The sequence below is a fragment of the Puma concolor genome, chromosome F2 (assembly GCF_028749965.1).
Source record: "Puma concolor isolate L17-30 chromosome F2, mPumCon1.1.hap2, whole genome shotgun sequence".
Lineage (NCBI taxonomy): Eukaryota > Metazoa > Chordata > Mammalia > Carnivora > Felidae > Puma > Puma concolor.
In genome coordinates, this window is record NC_141684.1 from 60,122,483 (window position 1) to 60,145,867 (window position 23,385).

A 23,385-nucleotide genomic window follows, 5' to 3' on the forward strand; every position below is an offset into this window, starting at 1 on the left:
ACTGGTAGATTTGGAATATTTAGAGAGCCGTTTTAGGTCATCTGAGATAGAAAACAGGTATCTTATTACCTAAGAGAATGTGTTTCAACTATGAGTTCAGGGAGGAATTCTGAGGGTTTTACATGATTTTTATGAGTGAATGCTGTTCTCTTAATTTTTCCTAATGTAGAAATATTTATCAAATGGAATAGCTTGAGCACCAGGGTGTACATTTAATGGGTACTGGTGGCAGGAAGGTGGAGATTAGGTCCACCTGTGAGCCAGTCACCCTGTCAGCCTGTCACTCAGCTGAACGCCATTGGCTGCTGTCATGTGTCTTGATCGCTGGGTAGTCTTAAATTGCTCTACTTCTTAGTCATACTGTACTTTAATTTGTAGCCATAATGGACCCCTGGTAAAGGATAAGAAGTATAACAACACTGATGAAGAAATAAAAATAGCATTGACATGCCAATTCTTTTTTTTTTTTTTTAATTAACTTTTGAGAGAGAGAGAAAGCACACATAAGCAGGGGAGGGACAAAGAGGGAGGGAGAGAGACAGGGTGGGGGGAATCCCAAGCAGGCTCATGCTGTCAGCACAGAGCCCGGTGTGGGGGCTCGAACCCACAAACCATGAGATCATGACCTGAGCCAAGATCAAGAATCAGACGCCCACCTGTCTGAGCCACCCAGGTGCCCCTGACTTGCCAGTTCTTATTACCCAGGTCTTCTCTGTTCTGAGGGTTGCAAAGTTCTTATCAGACACATCCAGATGTTTCTGTTACAGTGCTGAATAGAAAATAAAGTCATGATGTCTAGTGTCATTTTATTGAACGTGCATCCATTTTCAAATAATTTGACCCATCTTTTGTTACTAAGAGCCTCCTGGCTGATAATTTGAACTGAAAGTATACCCTTTAGTAGTATATCAGATTCAGTCTCAGAATAAGGAGTTTCTATGAATCTGCCATAGGAAAGACAGAAGCCTTACTTTGATCAATTAAAAAGCACCTAAAACTATAATAATAGTCTGCATTGATAGGACTTCGCAATTACCAAATTGCCTTTACATTTTTCTCTTGGTCCTTATTTAACCCTTGCTGTTTCCCCTGGTCCACAGTCCACCATTGGCTATGTGCCCTGTCTCCCTACCTAAGGTTCTGTCTCTGTCGTCCTCATTGATGCATCTACCCTGCATCAAGGCCATCTTCTACTTTCTATGCTTCTCCCAGAAGAGAGAGCCTTTCAAGAGGAAGATGTGATGGAATCATGGAGACCTGAAGTCAGGTCCTCCCGGTCCTGTTCAGCAATTCCAGTACTCCTTGTTTCCATTCCCTAGAACTTTTGTATAGTTCTGATTCCAAATCTTCACCTTTTTGACCCCTCAGATTCTTCCCACTGGCCCTAAATTTTAGCAGAAGACTAATAATGGCCATTTATTGATTCCATACCCTAAGTTAGGACTAAGTATTTCATATCAATCAATTGTGATCCAGAACAACTCTACAAGGCAATATCCTCCCCCATTTTATACATAAGGAATTGAGGAGAAAGGAATACAGTATGTGATAACCTGGAGTTTAAACCCAGGCCTGTCTGGTTTCAAAGCCCGCTGCATTCTCGAGCTCTCGCAGGCTTTCAAAGGATCTTTCAGATAACCTTAAAACATTGGATGGATCCATCACCGTTCTTATGTTTTTTCCTGTTTCCTTTCTTTTGCCTCATCCAGGACCTGTCTCCAGCAATTGTCACCTCAAAGATTCTTCATTTTCTGCTGTTGTCTGGGCATCTTTCTTCCCACCTCATGATAAGATCAGTTTTCATTTTCTTAAGAGTAAAACGTCTTTTCCCTTGGCCCAGCTAATCCTTCTAGTTACTGTCCACATTTCCTCCTGCCTTTCTGTGTCAAAGGTCTCCAGCATGTGGCCCACACCTGCTTCCTCCACTTCCTCTGCCCATTTCCTCACCAGCCCCCCATCCGACTGGCTTCTGCAGTGGGACTGCTTGTTAGTACTACCCTCTCAAAGGTTCTTATCAAGTTCAGCAGCCTCTCCTATGCCCTCCCCTTTCCCCAGCACCATCAACCCTTACTCAGATTCTAAATGTGCTTGTTTCAGCACCATTTCTATCTGTAGTAAGTAAGCCATTCATCTGGATACCGAGTTAGATACAGTATTTTGGGGTTATCTTCTGTGTTTCTCTCCTTACCCATTTACCATTCCACCAGTATTCAGCCTCTGTTCCAGGATTTTTATTAAGAGCTGGCTTAACACAGAGGCTGCCCTCATGTTTCAGACTTCTGATAGTCCTTCCCTTAAAACGTCCATGGATTATTCCTTCCAGCTCTTGCCCTCACTAGATACTTAGCATGCCCTGGCTTGGACTAGTGCAGTGGCTTCTTATCTGAGAGCCTAACCTTTGGTCTTTTCTCCTCACTTCCCCCAGCACACCTAGGATGCTCCATAAATACTTGTATATCGGGTGATTTTTTTAAATTTTTAATTGTAAAATATACACGACATAAAATCTACAGTCCTAACCATTTTTAAGTGTGCAGTTCAATAGTGTTTAGGACATTCACACTATTATGCAACCCATCTTGAGAACTTTTTTATCTTGCAAAACTAAAACCTATACCTGGTGAATGATAGCTCCTTGTTCCCCTTGCTTTAGCCCCCTGGCAACCACACGTCTTTCTGTCCCTATGAACTTGACTTCTCTGGGTACCTCATATGAATGAAATCATTGGATGTGTGTCCTTTTATGACTGACTTGCTTCACTTAGTGTAATGTCCTCAAGGTCCATCTGTGTTTTATAGCATGTGTCAGAATTCCCTTCTTTTTTAATGTTGAATAATATTCTGTGTATGTATACGCCATGTTTTGTTTATTGATTCATTCACTAATGGGCACTTGGGTTGTTTCTGCCGTTTGGCCATTGTGAATGAATGGTGCTGCTAAGAAAATGGGTGTACAGATATCTCTTTGAGACCCTGCTGTCACTTCTGGCCAGACACCCAAAAGTAGAATTGGTGGATCATACGGTAAATCTATTTTTAATTTTTTGAGCATCCTCCATACTATTCTGTATAACAGCTGTGCCATCTTACGCTCCCTCCAGCAGTGCACGAGCTTCCAAATTTCTTAGCATTCTCATCAGCACTTGTTGTTTTCTCCTTTTTGTTTTTTACAGTAGCCATCCTAATGAGCGTGAGGTAGTATCTCATTGTGATTTTCACATGCATTTCTGTTATGACTAGCAATGGTGAGCATCCTCCCATGCTATTTGTATATCTTCTTTGCAGAAACGTCTATTCAAGTCCCTTGCCCTTTTTTCAGTTGGCTTTTTTTGTTACTGAGTTGAAGGAGTTCTTACATATTATTCTGGGTATTAACCCATGATCAGATAAATGGTCAGCAAATTTTTTCTCCCACTCGGTGAATTACCAGTGATTATATTTTAAAGAGAAGTTGTAATCTTATTTAGTGCTTATTTAGTGCTAGTTTTTAAACTTTAGAATGACCTTCATTAAAAAGGACTTTTTCTAAAAATTATTTAAAGAATAAAACATACCTTAAATTTGTTTTTTCATCAGATTTTTCTCAGTGCATAAAATACATAGGGAGGTGACTTTTAGCTAAGTTGTATAAAATTCAGAATAAAGTAGAAGATAGCCAGTTATTTATTTGGCCTCTTTCAGCTGAGGATTATAAATGTGCTTTTGACCTGGCCTGTCCAGAGCTTTTAAGCTTAATAAGTTTGATCAAATGTTAGAGAATAAAATATATATAAGAATGAAGATTTGTTTTTCAAGCTTGAAAGTGTTCTGAATATAGAAGAAAATCCTACAAAGGAAGTTGAATAGTAGGTTCTGCTCGTCCGTAAGTTATGATGTGTGTTCCTCAGCTTTAACACACAGTGAGGGGTTAGAGTTCAGAAAACTTAGTATAACAAGAGCTTATTGATCTGGTGATTTTTTTTTTTTCAATATCCTGCCAGTTTCCAAAAAAGGATTTGCAGGACATTATGGTTCACATTCATAGTAGCATCCTGACATTGGGGAATGTTAAAGCCATGTAGCTAGAGAAGATAACCATACACATAGATTGAGGATAGTTTTACTCCCAAGATTCCTCGTAGCCTTAACAAAAAGAGAAATGATAGATTATGTAGTTCTCATCGTATGATACAAGGAGGTGCACAAATTTATCATCAGAGACCTTTTTTTTTCCCCCTGGGACTAAACTGTAAAAGGAATGTGTCCCAAGGTCTGTATAAACATAATGGTGTCACACATAATGGACAACATTTTACAAAAGTTATGTAAACATTCTTCATATGGATCTTGGTTCTTCCTCCCTCCCTTTGATAAAAAGCCAAAAGTATGATATGAATTATGATTCTATGAAGGGATTTCTATGATAGCTAAGGAGGTGTGGTTTGACTTTTGATCTCTGGGACAAGAATCATCTGTGGCCTAGACTTGCCTCAGTGTAGTCTCTGGCTAATAATGCTTTCAAAGCTGGTGTTATCACACCTCTGAGAAAGTTTGAGCCCTTGAAAGATCAAATACCAAACTTCAATGGGAATATCATGCTCCTTCGTTTACATTTTATGTCTCAATCACTTGCTATCACTTTTAGGAAAAGAAGCATTGGGACTTCCGCTCAGGTCATGATCTCGTGGTTTGTGAGTTTGAGCCCCTCGTCGCTCTCTGTGCTGACAGCTCAGAGCCTGGAGCCTGCTTCGGATTTTGTGTCTCCCTCTCTCTGCCCCACTCACACTCTGTCTGTCTGTCTCTCTCTCTTTCAAAAAATAAACATTAAAAAAAAAAAGTTGAGACAGGCATCTAAGGGGCCCGCCTGCACCTTAGCAGGAGGGAGTATATGCTGAGCCTTGCCAGGCTGGTCTTATCAGAGAATCAAATCAAGATTGAAAGAAAAGTTTCTTCCGGGTGCAATAACTCAGAAATCATGCCTCATTTTTAAGCCGAGGTCTGTGTAGTCACCTCACTGTTATTCCTGTCAGGAGTATTCCTTAACAGACTGATTTCTTCTTAAAAAGGACTACAATTATATACACAAGATGATTGGCTTTCACAAATCTGGGTCTCTTGTAAATGAATAAGGTCACAGTCCAAAAGGAAGGCTAACAGGTCATATCTGTTGCATTTTCTTACCATGATGTCTTAACCCAGGAAAGAGTTTTAGCTCTTATCAGGCATTTCCAAGAGAACCAGAAGGGAAATAGGATGGTCGGCAGTAAAGATAGAAGCAGGGTCTGTTCTGCCTCTGTGGTAGCCCCAGTGGGAGACGGTGGCTGTGACCAGACCAGGCGCAGGGATGCAAACAAGAACCGGCTGGATTGAGGATGTGTTTTGGAGGTAGTTCCAGCTGGATTTGCTGACTGTGGCTGTGGCGTGTGACCGAAAGGGAGGCCTCAGGGGTGACTCCAAGGGTGTAGGCTTCAGGAACTGGAAGAATGGGGTTGCCATCACCTGAGATTTGGATTCTTAATGCACAGTTGCTCTCATTTTAAAGTTTTCCTAATAATCTTCTTTAAATGTTGGGACATCAAGGCAAATCACACGTATGACCCCTGAACCAAGTAGATCATAGGCTCTGCCATCAAATTTTAAATCCTATTAGTGAGCTGACTTTGATTTAATATAACAAATTTTAAAAGACCTCAAAATCCACATTTTTTAAAAAGCAGTTACTGTTGGGGAGAGAATATATAAAAAGCAGAAAGAACAAAATTTGTAAATGTGGTATACAGTTTGTCCATTCTAAATTAAAATTTTCATCAGCCGTGTCAGCGAGTGGATGAGCGAAAGGTTGAAGTTAGAAGTTGGGACAGACATCTAAGCGGTCAGCATGTTACCTTAGCAGGAGTGAGTATATGCCAGGTGTGTTTAATATATTGTCGATAGACTTTTGTGTGTGTGTAAAAGCATTACTAGGTTTAAGAAAAATCAGGAAAGCAGGACTATTTTGTTCTGAGCACGGTGACTTGAGAGTTTGTGAAAAAACTATTTTGTTAAAGAAAGAAACTCCGATATTCATCATCAAATTACTGATTGGAAAAATAGGTTGAGATTAAGTACCTGTATACAGGGGATGCCTCACATCCGGAAATTTCACATTTACCATTTTGGCTTTTCACACATGACCTTTGTGGGGCTTATGTCCAGGGGGACATCACCCAGCTGCTTGTGTGAGCTTAGCCAGCCTCTCAGGTCTCTTTGCCTCTTCACCCATACATAGTAACTCTCTACAAGCTAAAACTGTGGGTCTATTTGTAAAATTATGGCCCTAACAGAAAGTCGACAGCTGATGCCCAGCTGAAAGAAGTTGCTTTCTACTTACTTTTCACTGCATTTTATGGGAGCGAGTGTATGTGATCATGGTGTTTTGAGATTGGTAAGGGTCTGACCACTTACAGATATCAGCAGTGTTTGAATATGTGAAAGATTTACTGGGCATGTGTGCTCCGTGTGTGTGTGTGTGTGTGTGTGTGTGTGTGTGTGTGTGTGTGTGTGTGTTTCCATGTGACCAGCTACAGCAGCAAGGCGTCCACTTTGCATTGTTTCAGCTGACCTCCCCAGACCAACTTGCCTGAACCCCCCACCCCCCCAACCCATGAACAATGGCATGTCTTACCACTTGGCTGAATAAAGGGGTTGTGTGTGGCTCTGGAACTGAGCCTGGGGTTTGAACACATGAATTCACTAACATGAGCCAGAGTTAAGCCCGGATTTTTCCCCGGGCTAATATCTAGACCTGTCAGTGGCCTGGCCACCCCAAGCTGGTAGTGACAGCAAACTCAGATGGGTTCCTTTTCTGCTTCCTGTCTTTGGGTCCAGGGCTACCAAAAGCACTCACGCAGGCCTCTCGTTTAGGTTTTGAATGTGGTTTTGACTCATCTTGCTGGCTGTGCAGGAGCCTTGATGCAGGGTGGGGCACTAGATGGAAAGGTTCCCCTCCCTGTTTGGGCTTACAGGAAGGAGCAAGTAAAAAAGTAAAGGGTCACGGCTTTACTGACACTGTACTTCCAAAATATATTTGTAGAAAGGTTAAGCTATATCTGTTTATTCTCCAGCTTAGCATATTGTAAAAAGTGGTGGAGATAAATGGTACCATTTTATGGTGGTGCATTGTGATAGTATCAGAATAAACTGTTTGTACTTAGGTTTACAGATTTATCATTGAAGGACTAGCAGATTTTATTATAAGGCAGCATAACTGTACTCTTCTGGCTTCATTAATTATGATGCCCAGACATAGTTAGGCTCTATCTAAGAATAGATAAAATGGAAAATAATTCTGAGAAAAAGGGCTGGGGATTCTGAGAAACTGAAAGAACATAACACAGAGCATCCATTGATTCTCAGACTCAACACGGGGACTAACCGTTAATTTTGTTTCCATTTCATGGTCCCTTATAACCTAAAATGTCCTCTATGATTCAGAAATAACAATTTTGATGATTGGAAGTTGATCCATTCATTTTTAATTGGTGAATTTTATTTTTTAGAGCAGTTTTAAATTTATAGAAAAATTGAGCAGAAAGCATGGAGTTTGTTCCCATGTATATATACCTCCTCTCCCCACACCCACAGTTTCCCCTATTATTAACATCTTGCAGGAGAAGTACATTTGGTACGGTTGAACCAGTATTGACATATTATCTAAAGTCCATAGTTGACGTTAGAGCTCACTCTTCTTTAGTGGGTTTTGACACATGCGTAATGTCACATGTCATACAGAGTAGTTTCATTGCCCTCAGTTTCTCCTGTGTTCCACCTCTTCATTCCTCCCCCACTTTTGCCCTGAAGCCTTGGCCACCACTGATCTTCTTACTGGCTTTATGGTTGTGTCAATCTGTTCATTTTTAAGCAACTACCCAGATGTTCCTAAGGAAGCATCATTCAATCCTTTATTCATAAAATGAGCCCCCAATAAACCCTGTGTGCTAGGCAGTGTTGTACACATTGAGAATCTAGCAGAGAACCAGAAATGTAAAATCCCAGTCTTTGGGAAGCTTACATCCTAGTACAGCCAGCCTCCAAGCTTCGCTAAGTCCTGCGGAGGAGTGAGGGGTCCCCTGAGGACACAGAATGAGAGGAGGTAGTTGGAGAATTTGAGAACGGGACCTCCTGCCAGTGAGCCCCCACCCCCGTCTCAGGTCAGACCCCATCTTCCCCACGTCCTTCCTGCAGCTAGTCCCAGCTGGCCTGCACCAGCTGCCACCTGCGTTTTCCCCACTAAGAACTGCTAGGGCACAATGCTATTTCCCAACTTTTCGTCTCCTGCTGTTTCTGAAATAAGCACAAGCACCTCTTTCAGACTTCCATTTAGCTTTTACTACTAGTTATCTACAGCCCTGCCTGGTGCTAGTAAAATAGGATGGAAGGTTAACAGAATTCTAAGAAATAGATGCCCATGACTATCATCTAAATACTAACTGGACAAGATCTTTGGAAGGAGATGACCCAGAGTTCCCCGTCTTGCCCTCTAAATCCTCTCTGCTTGGGCAGGTGGACATCAGTTCTCCTGCCTTGCCATAAGAACCCCACCCCACCCCACCCCCGCCATTCTCTACCCAGCTGCCTTCTCCCTCACCCTAGTCCTCTGGAAAGAGAAGAGGTTTTGTCAGTTGAGGATGGGCCAAGGGGCAGGTAGAAGATTGAAAGACATCTGTTTCTTCCTCCCCAACTCTGTCTCCTTGTTTCACACAAAAACCTACATAAAGTTAAATGGGCTCCTTAGAACCTCCAGAGCACATTCCTAAGAGCACATTCTGTGCTCTGCTTCTACAGGCTGGTGAGAGCCCATTGTGTGCGTGTCTCCCCAGCTACACATTCAGTGACATCACATTGGTCGCTTCAGTTGGTCAAGGAGGGAGTATTTATACCACGGTAATCAGTGCCACAAGTAAAGAGTTTTACGACTTTTTTCCAGAATTACTTTTCCAGCATGCTATCGGGCAGACCCTTGTCGATCAAATTCTTATTTTGATTCTACCATAGGAAATTAAATTCATGAACACTATATATTCATAAGCTCTAACTCTACTCTCCATGGTTTGGAGCAGGGGAGATTTGATCAGTCAGCAGGAGTCAGCAGGAGATTTGATCCCGTGTTTTGAAAACCAGGCTTTGCATCAAGCTGCACAGAACTTGCTCACCCTTTTCATTTCCCTTGAAAGGACTGAAGCAATATACGGGTGGTTTCATCCATGTCGTCGTCATTGATCTCTCACAATATGACCATAAAACTTGCAGTTGGAGGCGTGTGACCACGATCACAGCATTTTTCTCCCCAGACCGCAGACAGCTTGCATGTCCCTGTGTGATTAACAAGGTGCCGCCCTTGCTGACTCGCCCTTTGTGCTCCGTGTAGGACCGCACACGCACGAGCGAAAGCTGACGCCGCTGACCAGGCAGCTCAGGCTGCCCGCCAGGAGTGTGACATCGCAAGAGCTGTGGCCAGGGAGCTGTCGCCGGACTTCTACCAACCAGGTGAGACTGTTGTCCAGTGATGGGAGAGGTAGGGGTATTGCCTCTGGTTTCCTTTTTTTTTTTTTTCCTCCTTAAAGGTCTATGCCTCGTGAATACCAGCAGTACTACAGAACAAGTAGGTACAAAAAGTCCTAAGTATTTGAAGTCTGAGTGTTAGTGCTGGAGATTTGGCTTATTGCCCAGTGTCTCTCCCTTCCTGCCTCCCGACTCCTAGGCCACAAACTTGGAGCTGACAGCAGTAAATGAAATGGGAACCTAAAAGAAGCATCTGATTCTAAGAAACGGTGTTAGTATGTTAGTGACCACTGCAGATGTTGTAACAAATACTCCAAAATAAGAGGCACGTATAACAATACCATTAGCAGTAGTAAAGAAATGAGCTAGTAACTACTGTGACTAATTTTTTTAATATACTTGAACTAAAGTTCAAAGGACTGTGGTTAGGTAAGGAAGTAAATCACTTAAAAACAGGTTAATTTGCACAGATTAAGAGGAAATTCCAGGTCATAGTAGAAGAAATTAAAATAACCTCAAAAAAAATCAATCCAGATCATCTATCTCCCAAATGTCTTAAAATAGCAATATACGAATATTTGCAGTAGGTTTAAATATTTAAGTCCCTTTTAGTGGTTTCGTAGTAGATTGTTTCTATCCCTTTCTATAATGCTTGCCTCTTTTTTATATATGTTTCTTCATTGTTTTAGAACCCACAGCTCCCTAGTGATTGAGGGGCAACAGATTTCTAGATGAAGGGATCAAAATCAATGCTTTAAATTTCTTAGTATCACAATTTATAGTTTCTTGGTAAAGAATCTTTCCACACTGGTTTCTGTTAAGCTGGAAAACAAGCACCCTGCACAACACAGGTGTTCAATCCATGTTTGCTTCCAATAAACGTCCTAGAATCCTGGAGCCCACAGGGCACCGTAACTAAATGAACAAGGCAGGTCCAAGTGCACAGAATAACAAGATGCATACCAAAGCTACAAACTTGGCTGTAATAAAGGATGGAGGAATGAGAATGAGGGACATGGTGATTTTTTTTTTCCTACGAAGAATGAGGACCGGGTAAAAGGCTGGGTTGAGAAGACCCTGTTCTTCTAGGAGAATGGAGGGGGGCCCAGTCTAGCCGCTGAGCGCTAGGGCTGCCAGAGTACCTTCTGTAGTAGTTCACCTCCAGGGAGACAACCACAGTCGTGGGGGTTTTCTTTCATGTGCCTCCTTTTTAAACCTCTGGGTGAGATTTCAGCCATTTAATACATGCATATATTTCTAAGAAAGGGAAACTCTGCTCATTGCAGTGACCGCTGCTAGGAATAAACTATGTTCTGGTGTGAAATGAACTCACACTTCTCTAGTGCCTAAGTACGTCAGTCACTACCTGTTGGTGTGAGAGCTGCAGACAGAGTTCACCCACCCAGGAGGGACCGTCCTTTGCCCTCCCCAGTGACACTGCCATTGGGAAGCAGCTCAGCAGTCAGGAGCTAGTTCCGCTTCATGGAGGAGCCCTGGGCTGGAGCTACTTGGAAAGCAGACAAACTTAGTATTGTTGTCTGTTGTTAATTCTCCCAGGGAATAGCGTCCCAATAGATTTCTGTTAGGTGTTACCAAGAGGTAAATGATACTGAAGGTCATCTCAGTTGCCCAGACTAAATGGTTTTAAAAGCCTTTTATGGCATAAAAGCATTGGAGGGAAAAAAAATATTGTGGGAAAATGTAATTCCAGCCTCGGAGCTAACATGCCAGCTTCATACACGCAAGTTGTCCATCAGTAATGAATACATCACAGTAGCACGAGATGACAACGGGTCTATTGGAGACAAGAGCTAAGGGGAAGGCTGCAATCCCCTTTGACCCATAGCCAACTCTTCCTTCAGCAGCTGGATAGAAAGCCTTTTCTGTACTAAGTATTATTGATCTTCTCAAGGGAGCATAACTCAGGCTTTCCACTCTGCATTTATAGGGTGATCAAATCAGATAGACATTTCTAAAAGGGCTTTCAAGTCCTTTTTCTAAGTCAGGCTGCTCATTTAATTCACATATCTTAGATATAAATATTTCCATTGTTTGAAACGCATTTGTCGTACATAGAAGCTGTTGGCCCTGGAATAAAGGAGGTCTGTTGTAGCTTACACTTTGAACACTTTCTCAGGAGCAGGCAGTATTTTCAGATATTTACCATCTTAGTTAAGCTGAATGCTTTTAGTTCAAAACCACATTATTCTACAGTTCAGTTAAAAACTAAGGGGAAAATAGGAGCATGTGGGATGGCTTTGTCACTCAAAGGGTTAAGTTCTAATGAGTAACAGAAAGCATACCTGTGGAGGTATGTGAATGTACGTGTAGATAATTGCACGTGTACACACACAGAAACCTACACTGTCATGTGTGAGCGGCACAGCAAGGCATCCCCCAGGAACTCAGAAATGAGACTTCCCTCTGAGAGTGAAATTTTAAAATGAGCCTGTGATGCTGCACAAAGATATACAAAGTGAGCATAAGTAATAGCACAGCTGTATTACAGCAAGATTTCTTTGTAACCTAAGTGTATTAAAACATCTAAACAATTGGCCACCCAAAGTAGTGTAGAAAAAAAAAAAAAAAAGAAGCCACAGAGGCAAAAATTGGCAAAGCCCACCCAAACACTGTCCAGAGGACAGAGAAGCTGTGGCCAGAACCTTGGAGTATTGCAGTGGAACTGGCAGGGACGTTTGTGTTATGGGGCAGGATGCAGGGAACTGTGGCCAACCGTGTATGGCCTTATTGGCAAGATCATCTGACTGGGGAAATGGATGCATCAGCCCTGCTCAGCCTGATGCCTATAGATATTTGATTGATCTCATGCGTCTTGTCCTGAGTCCACGCTCACTGTAACCTTCTCATTTCGGGTGAGCTTGTCATGGAGGTCTACCATCAGGAACAGCATGCACTGGCGTTCCGGTGTAAGCCCCTTGGCCTGTGTCATGTTTACATTGCCCATTGTGAACTAATGACTTGACCTTCTGGTGTTATACATCAGGATTGTGAGCTCTGGTGATGTGATTCTGCCCCAGGGGATGGCTCTACTTCAAAGTGCTGATGAAATTGGGTTTCTAAGCCAGGAAAGCTGAGATGAGATTTTGCATGACTGCTAGGGAAGTGGAGGGGAGGATGACTGGGAAACTATGTGGTGGTTCTTTGTCCCACTGTTTCCATTTCCTTTCCATCAAGATGCTTACTTTGTTTTTAATTCCAAGTGATATTAAGTAAGGTGTAAAACTTATATTTTTATCAATTGTGGGAGTGACTGGGCTAAAAAAAGACTGAAAAACACTGCCCCAGAACGTGGTAAACATATTTGCTTTGAGCCCTCTTAAGAGATTGCCAGCTTATTCCCTAGGCAACATCCTCAGCAAGTTTTGCCTTCCTGTGTTTAAGCATGTGTATTAGTCAGCCCGGCTGCTATAACAAAGTAAAATACCACAGACTGGGTGGCTTAAGCAACAGACATTTATTTCTCACAGTTCTGGAAACTGGAAGTCCAAGATCACAGTGCCAGTATGGTTGGGTTCTGGTAGAGAGCCATCGACCTGGCTTACAGATGGCCTTCTTCTCCCTCTCTTCACATGGCCTTTCCTGGGTACATGTGTATGCAGAGAGAGAGAACTGTGGTTTCTCTTCCTCTTTAATAAGGGCACTGGGGTGCCTGGGTGGATCCGTCAGTTGAGTGTCTGACTCTTGATTTCATCTCAGGTCATGATCTTGTGGTTCATGGGGTTGAGCCCCACGTGGAGCTTCAATGCTGACTGTGTGGAGCTTGCTTGGAATGCTGTCTCCCTCTCTTTCTGCCCCTTCCCTGCCCATGTTCTCCTGTCCCTTTCTCCAAATAAATAAACCAAAAATAATAATAATGATAATAATAATAATAATAATAATAATAAGGGCATTAATACTATCATGAAGGTCTCACCTTCATAACCTAATGTAAACCTACTTACCTCCCAAAAGCCGCACCTCCAAATACGAACACATTGGGGGTTGGAGTTTCAGCATATGAATTGCGGGAGATACATACATTCAGTCCATAATAGCATGTATGTGCACACACATACACTCTGTACATTATTTAAAGTAAAAGTGAAGTCTTTAGGTTATTATGAGCCAGGGTTAAACTAAGGTCACGTTTGTGGTATGAATGATAAATCTTTAGAAATCAAAGCATATTTTCATTATTTAATGGTCTATGCTTATCATTAATATGTAGTATTTTTGGTTAAGAAAAGGGAAGTATCCTGAAACAGATGACTTCTAAACTCACTTTCCAAAACCCAGAATTCAGAGTAACTGTTTTCATAGCAAAAGGGAAATACAGGATGCCTGGATGGCTCAGTCAGTTAAGCATCTGACTCTTGATTTTGGCTTGGTTCATGATCTCATCGTTCATGAGTTCGAGCCCCATGTCGGGCTCTGTGCTGACAGCACAGCGCCTGCTTGGTACTCTCTCTCCTGTCTCTCCCCCTCCCCCTGCTTGTGTGTTCTTTCTCTCTCTCTCTCAAATATTTTAAAAATGATCTATTAGTTGACATGAAATTAATAATTCATGAGTTTGGTTATTCTTACCGCTTACTCATTTCAGTATGTTCGGTTCCACAAGCATGTGCTAAGAGCCAGCCCTGCGCAAGGCAGCGGAATGGACGTACCACAGCCTGCAGACAAGAGCGCCATGGCTACGTTCAAAGAAGTAGCAGTGTTTTTAAGGATGGGACTCTGAAGTCCTGTAGGAAACGGGTGTTCTTTCCACATAGAATATAAAAGTAATCCTGCTACCACTTATGTAATCTGTTTAGAATCTTCCAATCTTTACTGATTGGCAGTCTCCATAGAAAATATCTGATTTCTATTTAATGACTTCTGACGTTGCCATAAAGCATTTGCTATCCGCCCGGTCCTTGCAGGCATTTGTTTGGGGGAATCTTCATGGCACTGCTTCTGCCCATACCCAGCCATCCACAGCTCACCTGTTAGGAACTAGGTGCATACCCTGCTGTTACCATCTGCCGTATCTGTTCAGGGCCTCCATGCCAACTGTAGCAAGTAACCTCTCAGTGTTGGTGGATGACACGTGCTGAATGTTGTTTGATGTCGTGTGGCCTGTATCTGACTTCTTCCTCATATGAATCCCTGGGGTGGGGGAAGAGTCCCTCAGGATTCATAGATACGGTCTGTAAAAATAGATGAAAATGCTTACTGCAACAACTATCTACATGTATCCTAATTTTCCTTCCTGGAAATATTCTGACAAGTCTTTTTTTAATTTTTTTTAATGTTTATTTATTTTAGAGAAACAAAGCATGAGCAGGGGAGGGGCAGAGAGAGACGGAGACACAGAATTCAAAGCAGGCTCCAGGCTCTGAGCTGTGTCAGCACAGAGCCCAATATAGGGCTCGAACTCACGAACCATGCGATCATGACCTGAGCCGAAGTTGGACATTTAACCGACTGAGCCACTCAGGTGCCCCCTGACCAGTCTTTTTAATGAACTACTGTGGCTCCTCAATCCTGTGTCGCTGGTGTGGCCCTGCCTGACACACATTACTCCACAGAACAAGTAGCAAGCGCAACACATGCCTTCCAAGAAGATAGTCCAGGAAAAACTTCTGTCCTCTGCATTATATGTCTTGTTTAAAAAAGCATTTGATTTCACTCTAGAAAATCTAACTGTATATCCTCCTTCCTGGCCAGTCTCCACATGACTACACCATGTTGGAACCATTGCCAGCTGGATGTAATCATGTAAGGCTGGAGTTAGGTCCATCTCTAGTCAATGTTTTTTTTTGTTTGTTTTGGGTTTTTTTTTGGCATGCTGTTAAATGGCTGTATCTGGGTACATTAGAATCACCTGGAGCATTTGTGAAACATCAAGATTTCAAGGCTGCACTTCATAGTTATTCAAAGTCTCTGGGAATCATATCCCAGGTGCCTCTGATAGGCAGCGAATAGGGAGCCACTGCTTTACAGTACATTTATTTTCTTACCTAGCCATTTATGAATGCATAGTAAAGTTGAGAATTTTTTTAAGATGTAAAGTAGGCCCTAGAATGTACGTCCACCACTCTAGTAATTTTTTTTGTCATAAACTTGACATACAGTGTTCGTGTCAGGTGTACAACACTGTGATTGATATGACCATCCTATGCATTCTGCAAGCCTCACCTTAAGTGTAGTTACCATCAAAGTTATTACAGTGTTACTATAATATTGACTATATTCCCTGTGCCGTCATTTCCATCCCCTTGATTTATTTAGTTTTTACCTCTTAATCCCCTTCACCTATCTCACCAATGCCCTCTCAACCACCAGTTCTTTTCATAGATTTATGAATCTATTTCTGTTCTTTTTTGTGTGTTGTTTTTTAGATTCCACATATAAGTCAAATCATATGGTATTTGTCTTTCTCTGACTTACCTCACTTAGCAAAATACTCACTAGGTCTGTCCATTGTTGTCACAGATGGCAAGATCTTATTCTTTTTTATGGCTGAGTAATATTCCTCTGTGTGTGTGTTTGTACCACATATTACTTACTGATTCATATATAAATGGACACTTGGGTTACTTCCACATCTTGGCTATTGTAAATGCTACAGTAAACATACAGTAAACTTTTTGAATTAGTGTTTCTCTTTTCTTGTGGCAAACACCCAGTAGTGGGATTACTACTGTAGTGTATGGTATTTCTACTTTTAATTTTTTGACGAATGTCTGTACTGTTTTCCACAGTGTCTGCACCAATTTACATTTCCACCAACAGTGCACAAGAGTTCCATTTATTTATTTATTTATTTATTTATTTATTTATTTATTGAGAGAGAGAGAGAGAGAGAGAGAGAGAGAGAGAAAACTAGAGAGCAAGTAGGATAGGGGCAGAGAGGGAGACAGAATCCCAAGCAGACTCTGTACCGTCAGCACAGAGCCCAGTGTGGGGCTCGAATTCACGAACCAGGAAATGACCTGAGCCAGAGTCAACAGTCAGATGCTTATTAACCAACTAAGCCACCCAAGTACCCCAAGGGTTCCTTTTTCTCCATACCTTCAACATTTATTATTTCTTGTCTTTTTGATACTAGCTAGCTATTCCTACTGGTGTGAGGTGACATCTCATTGTGGTTTTGATTTGCATTTCCTTGATCATTAGTGATATTGAGCATCTTTTCGTGTTTCTGTTGGCCATTTATATATCTCTTTGGAAAAATGTTTGTTCAGGTCCTCTGCCCATTTTTTAATCAGATTATTTTGGGGTTTTGGTGTTGAGTTGTAGGAGTTCTTTATATATTTTGGAAATTAACCCCTTAATCAGATATATCATATGGAAATATCTTCTCCCATTCAGTAGGCTGCCTTTTCATTTTGTTGATGGTTTCTTTCTCTATGAAAAAGATTTTTATTTTGGTGAAGTCCCAATATTTTATTTTTGCTTTTGTTTTCCTTGCCTCAGGAGACAGATCTAGAAAACCTTTGCTAAGGCCAATGCCCAAGAGCTTACTGCCTGTTTTATTAGTTTTATAGTTTCAGATCTGATGTTTGGGTCTTTAAACCATTTTGAGTTTATTTTTGTGTCTTGTATAAGACAGTCATCCAGTTTCATTCTTTTGCATGTAGATGGCCAGTTTCCCCAACACCATTTATTGAACAGACTGTCTTTTCCTTATTGTATATTCTTGCCTTCTTTATCCTACACTGACCATATAAGCATAGGTACAATTCTGGGCTCTCTATTCGGTTCCCTTGATCTATGTGTTTCTTGTTGTGCCTATACCATACTGTTTTGCCTACTATATAGCTTTGCAGTATAGCTTGAAATCTGGGATTGTGATGCCTCTGGTGTTTGTTTGTTTTTTCAAGATTGCTTTAGCTATTTGAAGTCTTTTGTGGTTCCATACAGATTTAAGGACTATTCCAGTTCTATGAAAAATACTATTGGTATTTTGATAGGGATCTGTAGATTGCTTTGGGCAGTATGGACATTTTAATCATACTAATTCTTCCAGTCCATGAGCATGGGATATCTTTTCATTTGTATCACCTTCAGTGTCTTTCCTCAGTGTCTTATAATCTTCAGAATATAGGTCTTTCACTTCCTTGCTTAAATTTATCCCTAGGTATTTTATTCTTTTTGATGCAGTTGTAAATGTGATTCTTGTCTTAATTTCTCTTTCTGCTACTTCATTATTAGTATATAGAAACACAACATATTTCTGTATATTGTGTAACCTGCAACTTAACTGAATTCATTTACTAGTTCTGATAGTTTTTTGGTGGACCCCTTAGGATTTTCTATATATAGTATCATGTTATCTGCAAATAGTGACAGTTTATTTCTTCCTTACAAATTTGGATAAATCCTAAATTTGTAAGCTGCACTGTTACGGTCTCATATTTTCCAAATGAAGCACATGGGCTTTGTGACAGCTTTATTTCTCATGGTTCAGTGACTCTGTATCTTTTCCTCACAACTTTAAGAATGTATAAGCAATCGTGTTTGCCAGAGTCTGTTTTTTCTCCACTCTCTTCTGTATGGCTATTTAAGTTAAATATTAACTTTAGATTTGATCTTTAGATTTGCAAAAATAACTTTTGCTTGTACCCCTTAGATTGAAGACATTAAAAGAACTCTGTGGGACACCTGGGTGTTGAGTACCCAGTCAACTCAGTTAGTTGAGCATCTGACTTCAGTTCAGGTCATGATCTCATGGTTCATGAGTTCGAGCCCCACATGAAGCTCACTGTTATCAGCACAGAGCCTGCTTCAGATCCTCTGTTCCCCCTCTGTCTCTGCCCCTCCCCCACTCATCCTCTGCCTCTCTCTCTCTCTCTCTCAAAAATAAATAAAATATTAAAAAAATAAAAATAGGGGCGCCTGGGTGGCGCAGTCAGTTAAGCGTCCGACTTCAGCCAGGTCATGATCTCGCGGTCCGGGAGTTCGAGCCCCGCGTCGGGCTCTGGGCTGATGGCTCAGAGCCTGGAGCCTGTTTCCGATTCTGTGTCTCCCTCTCTCTTTGCCCCTCCCCTGTTCATGCTCTGTCTCTCTCTGTCCCAAAAATAAAATAAATAAACGTTGAAAAAAAAATAAAAATAAAAATAAATGTACTTTGTAATTTCTCTATTTCCGTAATGCTGTAAAATTGAGGGGCGCCTGGGTGGCGCAGTCGGTTAAGCGTCCGACTTCAGCCAGGTCACGATCTCGCGGTCTGTGAGTTCGAGCCCCGCGTCAGGCTCTGGGCTGATGGCTCGGAGCCTGGAGCCTGTTTCCGATTCTGTGTCTCCCTCTCTCTCTGCCCCTCCCCCGTTCATGCTCTGTCTCTCTCTGTCCCAAAAATTAAAAAAAAAAAAAAAAAAATTGAATAACAGTGAAGTACATATAAAACCAACTCTGATGAAATTTTGAGTATAAGGAGTCAGAGAAAAAGTATGTAAGGAACACACTGCCTCAAACTCTATCAGATAATATCCCTTATCACAGGAGGGTAGGAGGGGTTTTATAAAAAAATAAATCTGCCATAGAAAAATGAGGTTCTTTCTCCATGAAACACCAGCGTAAATGATCCTAATGGGTTTTTTGAAATAGGGGCAAATCTGTTGATGAAAGGTCACTTTCTGGTGCCACTGCCACTTCTTTCTCTTGGTGGAGGTATGTGCTGGTCACAGCACCAAGAAAGAATTCAGAAACAGGAAGATCTCACCTTTTGAGGGATTTGCAGATCCCCCTTTCTCTTTGCTCCACTGAGATACCTTTTCTGGGCCAGGAATTCATACTTTCAAAGAAAATTGCCAAATTTATTTATTTTTTTTTAATTTTATTTTGAGAGAGAGAAGGGGCAGAGAGTTAGGAGAGAGAATCCCAAGCACACTAAGCACAGTTCCCCATGTGGGGCTTGATCTCACGAACTATGAGATCATGACCTGAGCTGAAATCAAGAGCCAGACACTTCACTGACTGAGCTACCCAGGCACCCCGAAAATTGCCAAGTTTAAAAGGGGTGGTAGCCTTTGAGGGAGCTTATCAGGTTTAGAGAAGAAAGCACAATTGGTGACATAGGATTTTATCCTGTTTGGGAAGTTTGCATCCTTCAGACTTCTGGAGGATGGAAAGTGGGATAATGCTGTTTGCTATGTTTTCACCCCTGAATATAACCTGTAATTGTGGATCCTTGGGAATTGTCATTTCTTGGCTTAAGATACTACATTATATGTTGAATTACATTTTGTCTTAAGGAAACACAGGAGCTATGTGATTTTAGGTTTTTAGCTACTATAGCTATTTTCACATCAGCAGATTGGGATAATAATGCCTGCTTCCTAAGATTTTGGTGAGGCTTTAAACTTTGGGAAATACCTTGTATAAATAGTACATAGTCTCATAACAATAAGTTACTACTCAGCACAGGAAGAGCAATTAAAAGTCTAAGTGGACAGTATGTATTTTAAGTATTAAGGATAATTGTTCTTAAGCTCCTCTGTAAATCCTTTAAGTTTGGTGTGAGGGATGGAAGTGGAGGACAGGAAGGAAAGTGAACAGATGCCAATTTCTGTAAACAAATTGGTGGGGTGGTTTCTCCCTACTTACTCAAGAGATGCTGTTGTCAGCTCTTGCCTGTTTGCAGAGAAAAGGGCCACCTGCACTCTGTGACCTTGACTTCACCTCAGGAGATGAGAGTGGCTGATTATCCACAACAAGAACCTGTATCTCCCACTCCCCTTCACCCATTTTGCCCCTCCCACACCCTCCTCCCCTCTGGCAACCATTAGTTAGTTCTCCATATTTATGAAGCTATTTCTGCTTTTTGTTTGTTTTGCTTTTTAGATTCCTCATGTAAGTGAAATCATGTGGTATTTCATGTGGACTTATTTCACTTAGCATAATATCCTATAGGTCCATCCATATTATCACAAATGTCAAAAATCTTATTTTTCATTGCTGAGTAATACTTCAGTATTTATATATATGACGTTTTTATCGATTCATCTATCAAGGGACACTTGGGTTGCTTCCATATCTTGGTTATTGTAAGTAATGCTGCAGTGAACATAGAGGTGCATATATCTTTTCAAATTAGTATTTTCATTTTCTATGGGTAAATACCCAGTAGTGGAATTACTGAATCATATGGTATTTCTGTTGTTAATTTTTTGAGGAACCTCCATAGTGTTTTCCACAGTGGTTACACCAATTTATGTTTCCACCAACAGTGCGGAACGGTTCCTTTTTCTCCACATTCTCACCAATGCTTACTTCTTGTCTTTCTGATACCACCCATTCTGAAAGATGTAAAGTGACTGTGGATTTGATTTGCATTTCCCTAATGATTAGTGTTGCTGAGCATTTTTTCAAGTGTCTGTTAGCCATCTGTATGTCTTCTTTGGGAAAATGTCTGTTCAGGTCCTCTACCCATTTTTCAATCAGATTGTGGTGTTTGGGGAGTTGAGTTGCATAAGTTCTTTCTATGTTTTGGACATTAACCCCTCATTAGATATATCATTTGGAAGTATCCTCTTCCAGTTTTAGTAGGTTGCCTTTTTGATTTGTTCTTCTTTGCAAAAGCTTTTTATTTTGGTGTAGTCCCAATAGTTTATTGTTGCTTTTGTTTCTCTTGCCTAGAAAAGTGTTGGCTGAGGCTGATGCCAAACAGATTATTGCCAATGTTTTCTTCTAGGAGCTTTATGGTTTCAAGTCTCACATTTAGGTCTTTAATCTGTTTTTATTTTTGTGTATGGTGTAAGAAAATGGTCTAGTTTCATTCTTTTGCTTGTAGTCATCCAGTTTTTCCAACAGCCATTTATTGAAGGAACTGTCTTTTCCTTACTCTATATTCTTGCCTCCTTTGTCATAGATTAGTTGACCATATAAGCATGGATGTCTGGGCTCTCTATTCTGTTCCAGTAACATATTTTTGTGCCAGTACAATACTGTTTGATTACTATAGCTTTGGTAGTGTATCTCAAAATCTGGAATTGTGATACCTCCAGCTTTGTTCTTTTCCAGGATTGTTTTTGGCTGAATATTCAAGGTCTTCTGTGGTTCTGAACAAATTTTAGGATTATTCTTGTTCTGTGAAAAATGCTATTGTTATTTTGATAGGGATTGCATCGATTCTATAGATTGCTTTGTATAGTATGGTTATTTTAACAATATTAATTCTTCCCACCCATGAGCATGGAATATCTTTCCCTTGTGTTATCAGTTTCTTTAATCAATGTTTTTGGTGCACTTGTAAATGCAATTGTTGGGGCGCCTGGGTGGCGCAGTCAGTTAAGCGTCCGACTTCAGCCAGGTCACAATCTCACGGTCTGTGAGTTCGAGCCCCGCGTCGGGCTCTGGGCTGATGGCTCAGAGCCTGGAGCCTGTTTCCGATTCTGTGTCTCCCTCTCTCTCTGCCCCTCCCCCGTTCATGCTCTGTCTCTCTCTGTCCCAAAAATAAATAAACGTTGAAAAAAAAAAATTTTTTTTTTAAATAAATGCAATTGTTTTCTTAATTTCTTTCTGCCACTTTGTTAGAAATTGTTAATAGGGGCGCCTGGGTGGCCCAGTCGGTTAAACGTCCGACTTCAGTTCAGGTCACAATCTCGCGGTTTGTGAGTTTGAGCCCCACTTTGAGCTCTGTGCTGACAGCTTAAAGCTGGAAGCTGCTTCAAATTCTCTCTCTCTCTCTCTCTCTCTCTCAAAAACTGAATAAACATTACAAAAAATTTTTTTTAAATGTTTCTATACAAATTATTAGTATATAAAAATACAACAGATTTCTGTATATTAATTTTGTATCCTGCAACTTCTGAATTCATTTGTTCTAATAGTTTTTTGGTGGAGTGTTTAGGGTTTTCTATATATAGTATCTTGTCTTTTGCAAATAGTAAGTTTATATCTCTGTTACCAATTTGTATGCCTTTAATTCTTTTTCTTAATCTGATTGATATAACTAGAACTTCCAGAACTAGGTTCAATAGAAGGGGCAAGATGGACATTCTTAACTTATTTCTGATCTTAGAGAATAGCTCTTAGTTTTTCACCACTGAATATGATGTTAGCTATGGGCTTGTCATATATGGCCTTTATTATGTTGAGGTATGATCCCTTTAAACTCATTTGTTGGCAGTTCTTATGAGTAAATGATGAATTTTGTTAAATGTTTTTTCTTCATCTATTGAGATGATCATACAATTTTTATCCTTCATTTTGTTAATGTGGTATATAACATGGATTGATCTGCAAATATTGAATCATCCTTGCATCCCCCAGAATAAATCCCAGTTGCTCATGGTGAATGATTCATTTAATGTATTGTTAAATGAAGTTTGCTGATGTTTTGTTGGGTATTTGCATCTGTATGCATCATATCTTTTGGCCTGTATTTTTTTTGTAATGTCTTTGTCTGGTTTTGGTATGAGGGTAATGCTGGCCATGTAGAATAAATTTGGAAGCTTTACTTCCCCTTCTATTTTTTGGAAAAATTTGAGGAGACTGTGTATTAAGTCTTCTTTAAGTATTTGGTAGAATTCACCTTTTGAATGCATCTAGTCCTGGACTTTATTTTTGGGGAGTTTTTTGATTACCATTTCAATTTCATTACTAATAATTGATATGTTCAGACTTTCTATTTCTTCTTGGGGCACCTGGGTGGCTTAGTCAGTTAAGTGTCCAACTCTTGATTTCAGCTCAGGTCATGATCTCACAGTTCGTGGGATGAAGCACTGCATAGAACTCTGCGCTAAGCCTGCTTGGGATTCTCTTTCTCCCTCTCTCTCTGCCCCTCCCCTGCTTGTGCACAAGCTCTCTCTAAATAAACAAACATTGAAAAAAGATTTTCTGTTTATTCCTGATTCAGATTTGGAAGATTATATGTTTTTAGGA

At 40.8% G+C, this 23,385-nt stretch overlaps 1 protein-coding gene across 4 annotated transcripts in view; it reads left to right on the forward strand.

Moving 5' to 3' along the window:
- JPH1 (junctophilin 1) overlaps positions 1–23,385 on the forward strand; it is an 85,546-nt gene that overhangs the window by 50,427 nt on the left and 11,734 nt on the right. For all 4 annotated transcript variants that reach the window (XM_086695235.1, XM_086695237.1, XM_086695236.1 and 1 more), the window contains exon 3: positions 9,386–9,504. In XM_086695235.1, coding sequence (XP_086551361.1) covers positions 9,386–9,504 — 119 coding nt within the window. The remainder of the gene's footprint in view (positions 1–9,385; positions 9,505–23,385) is intronic.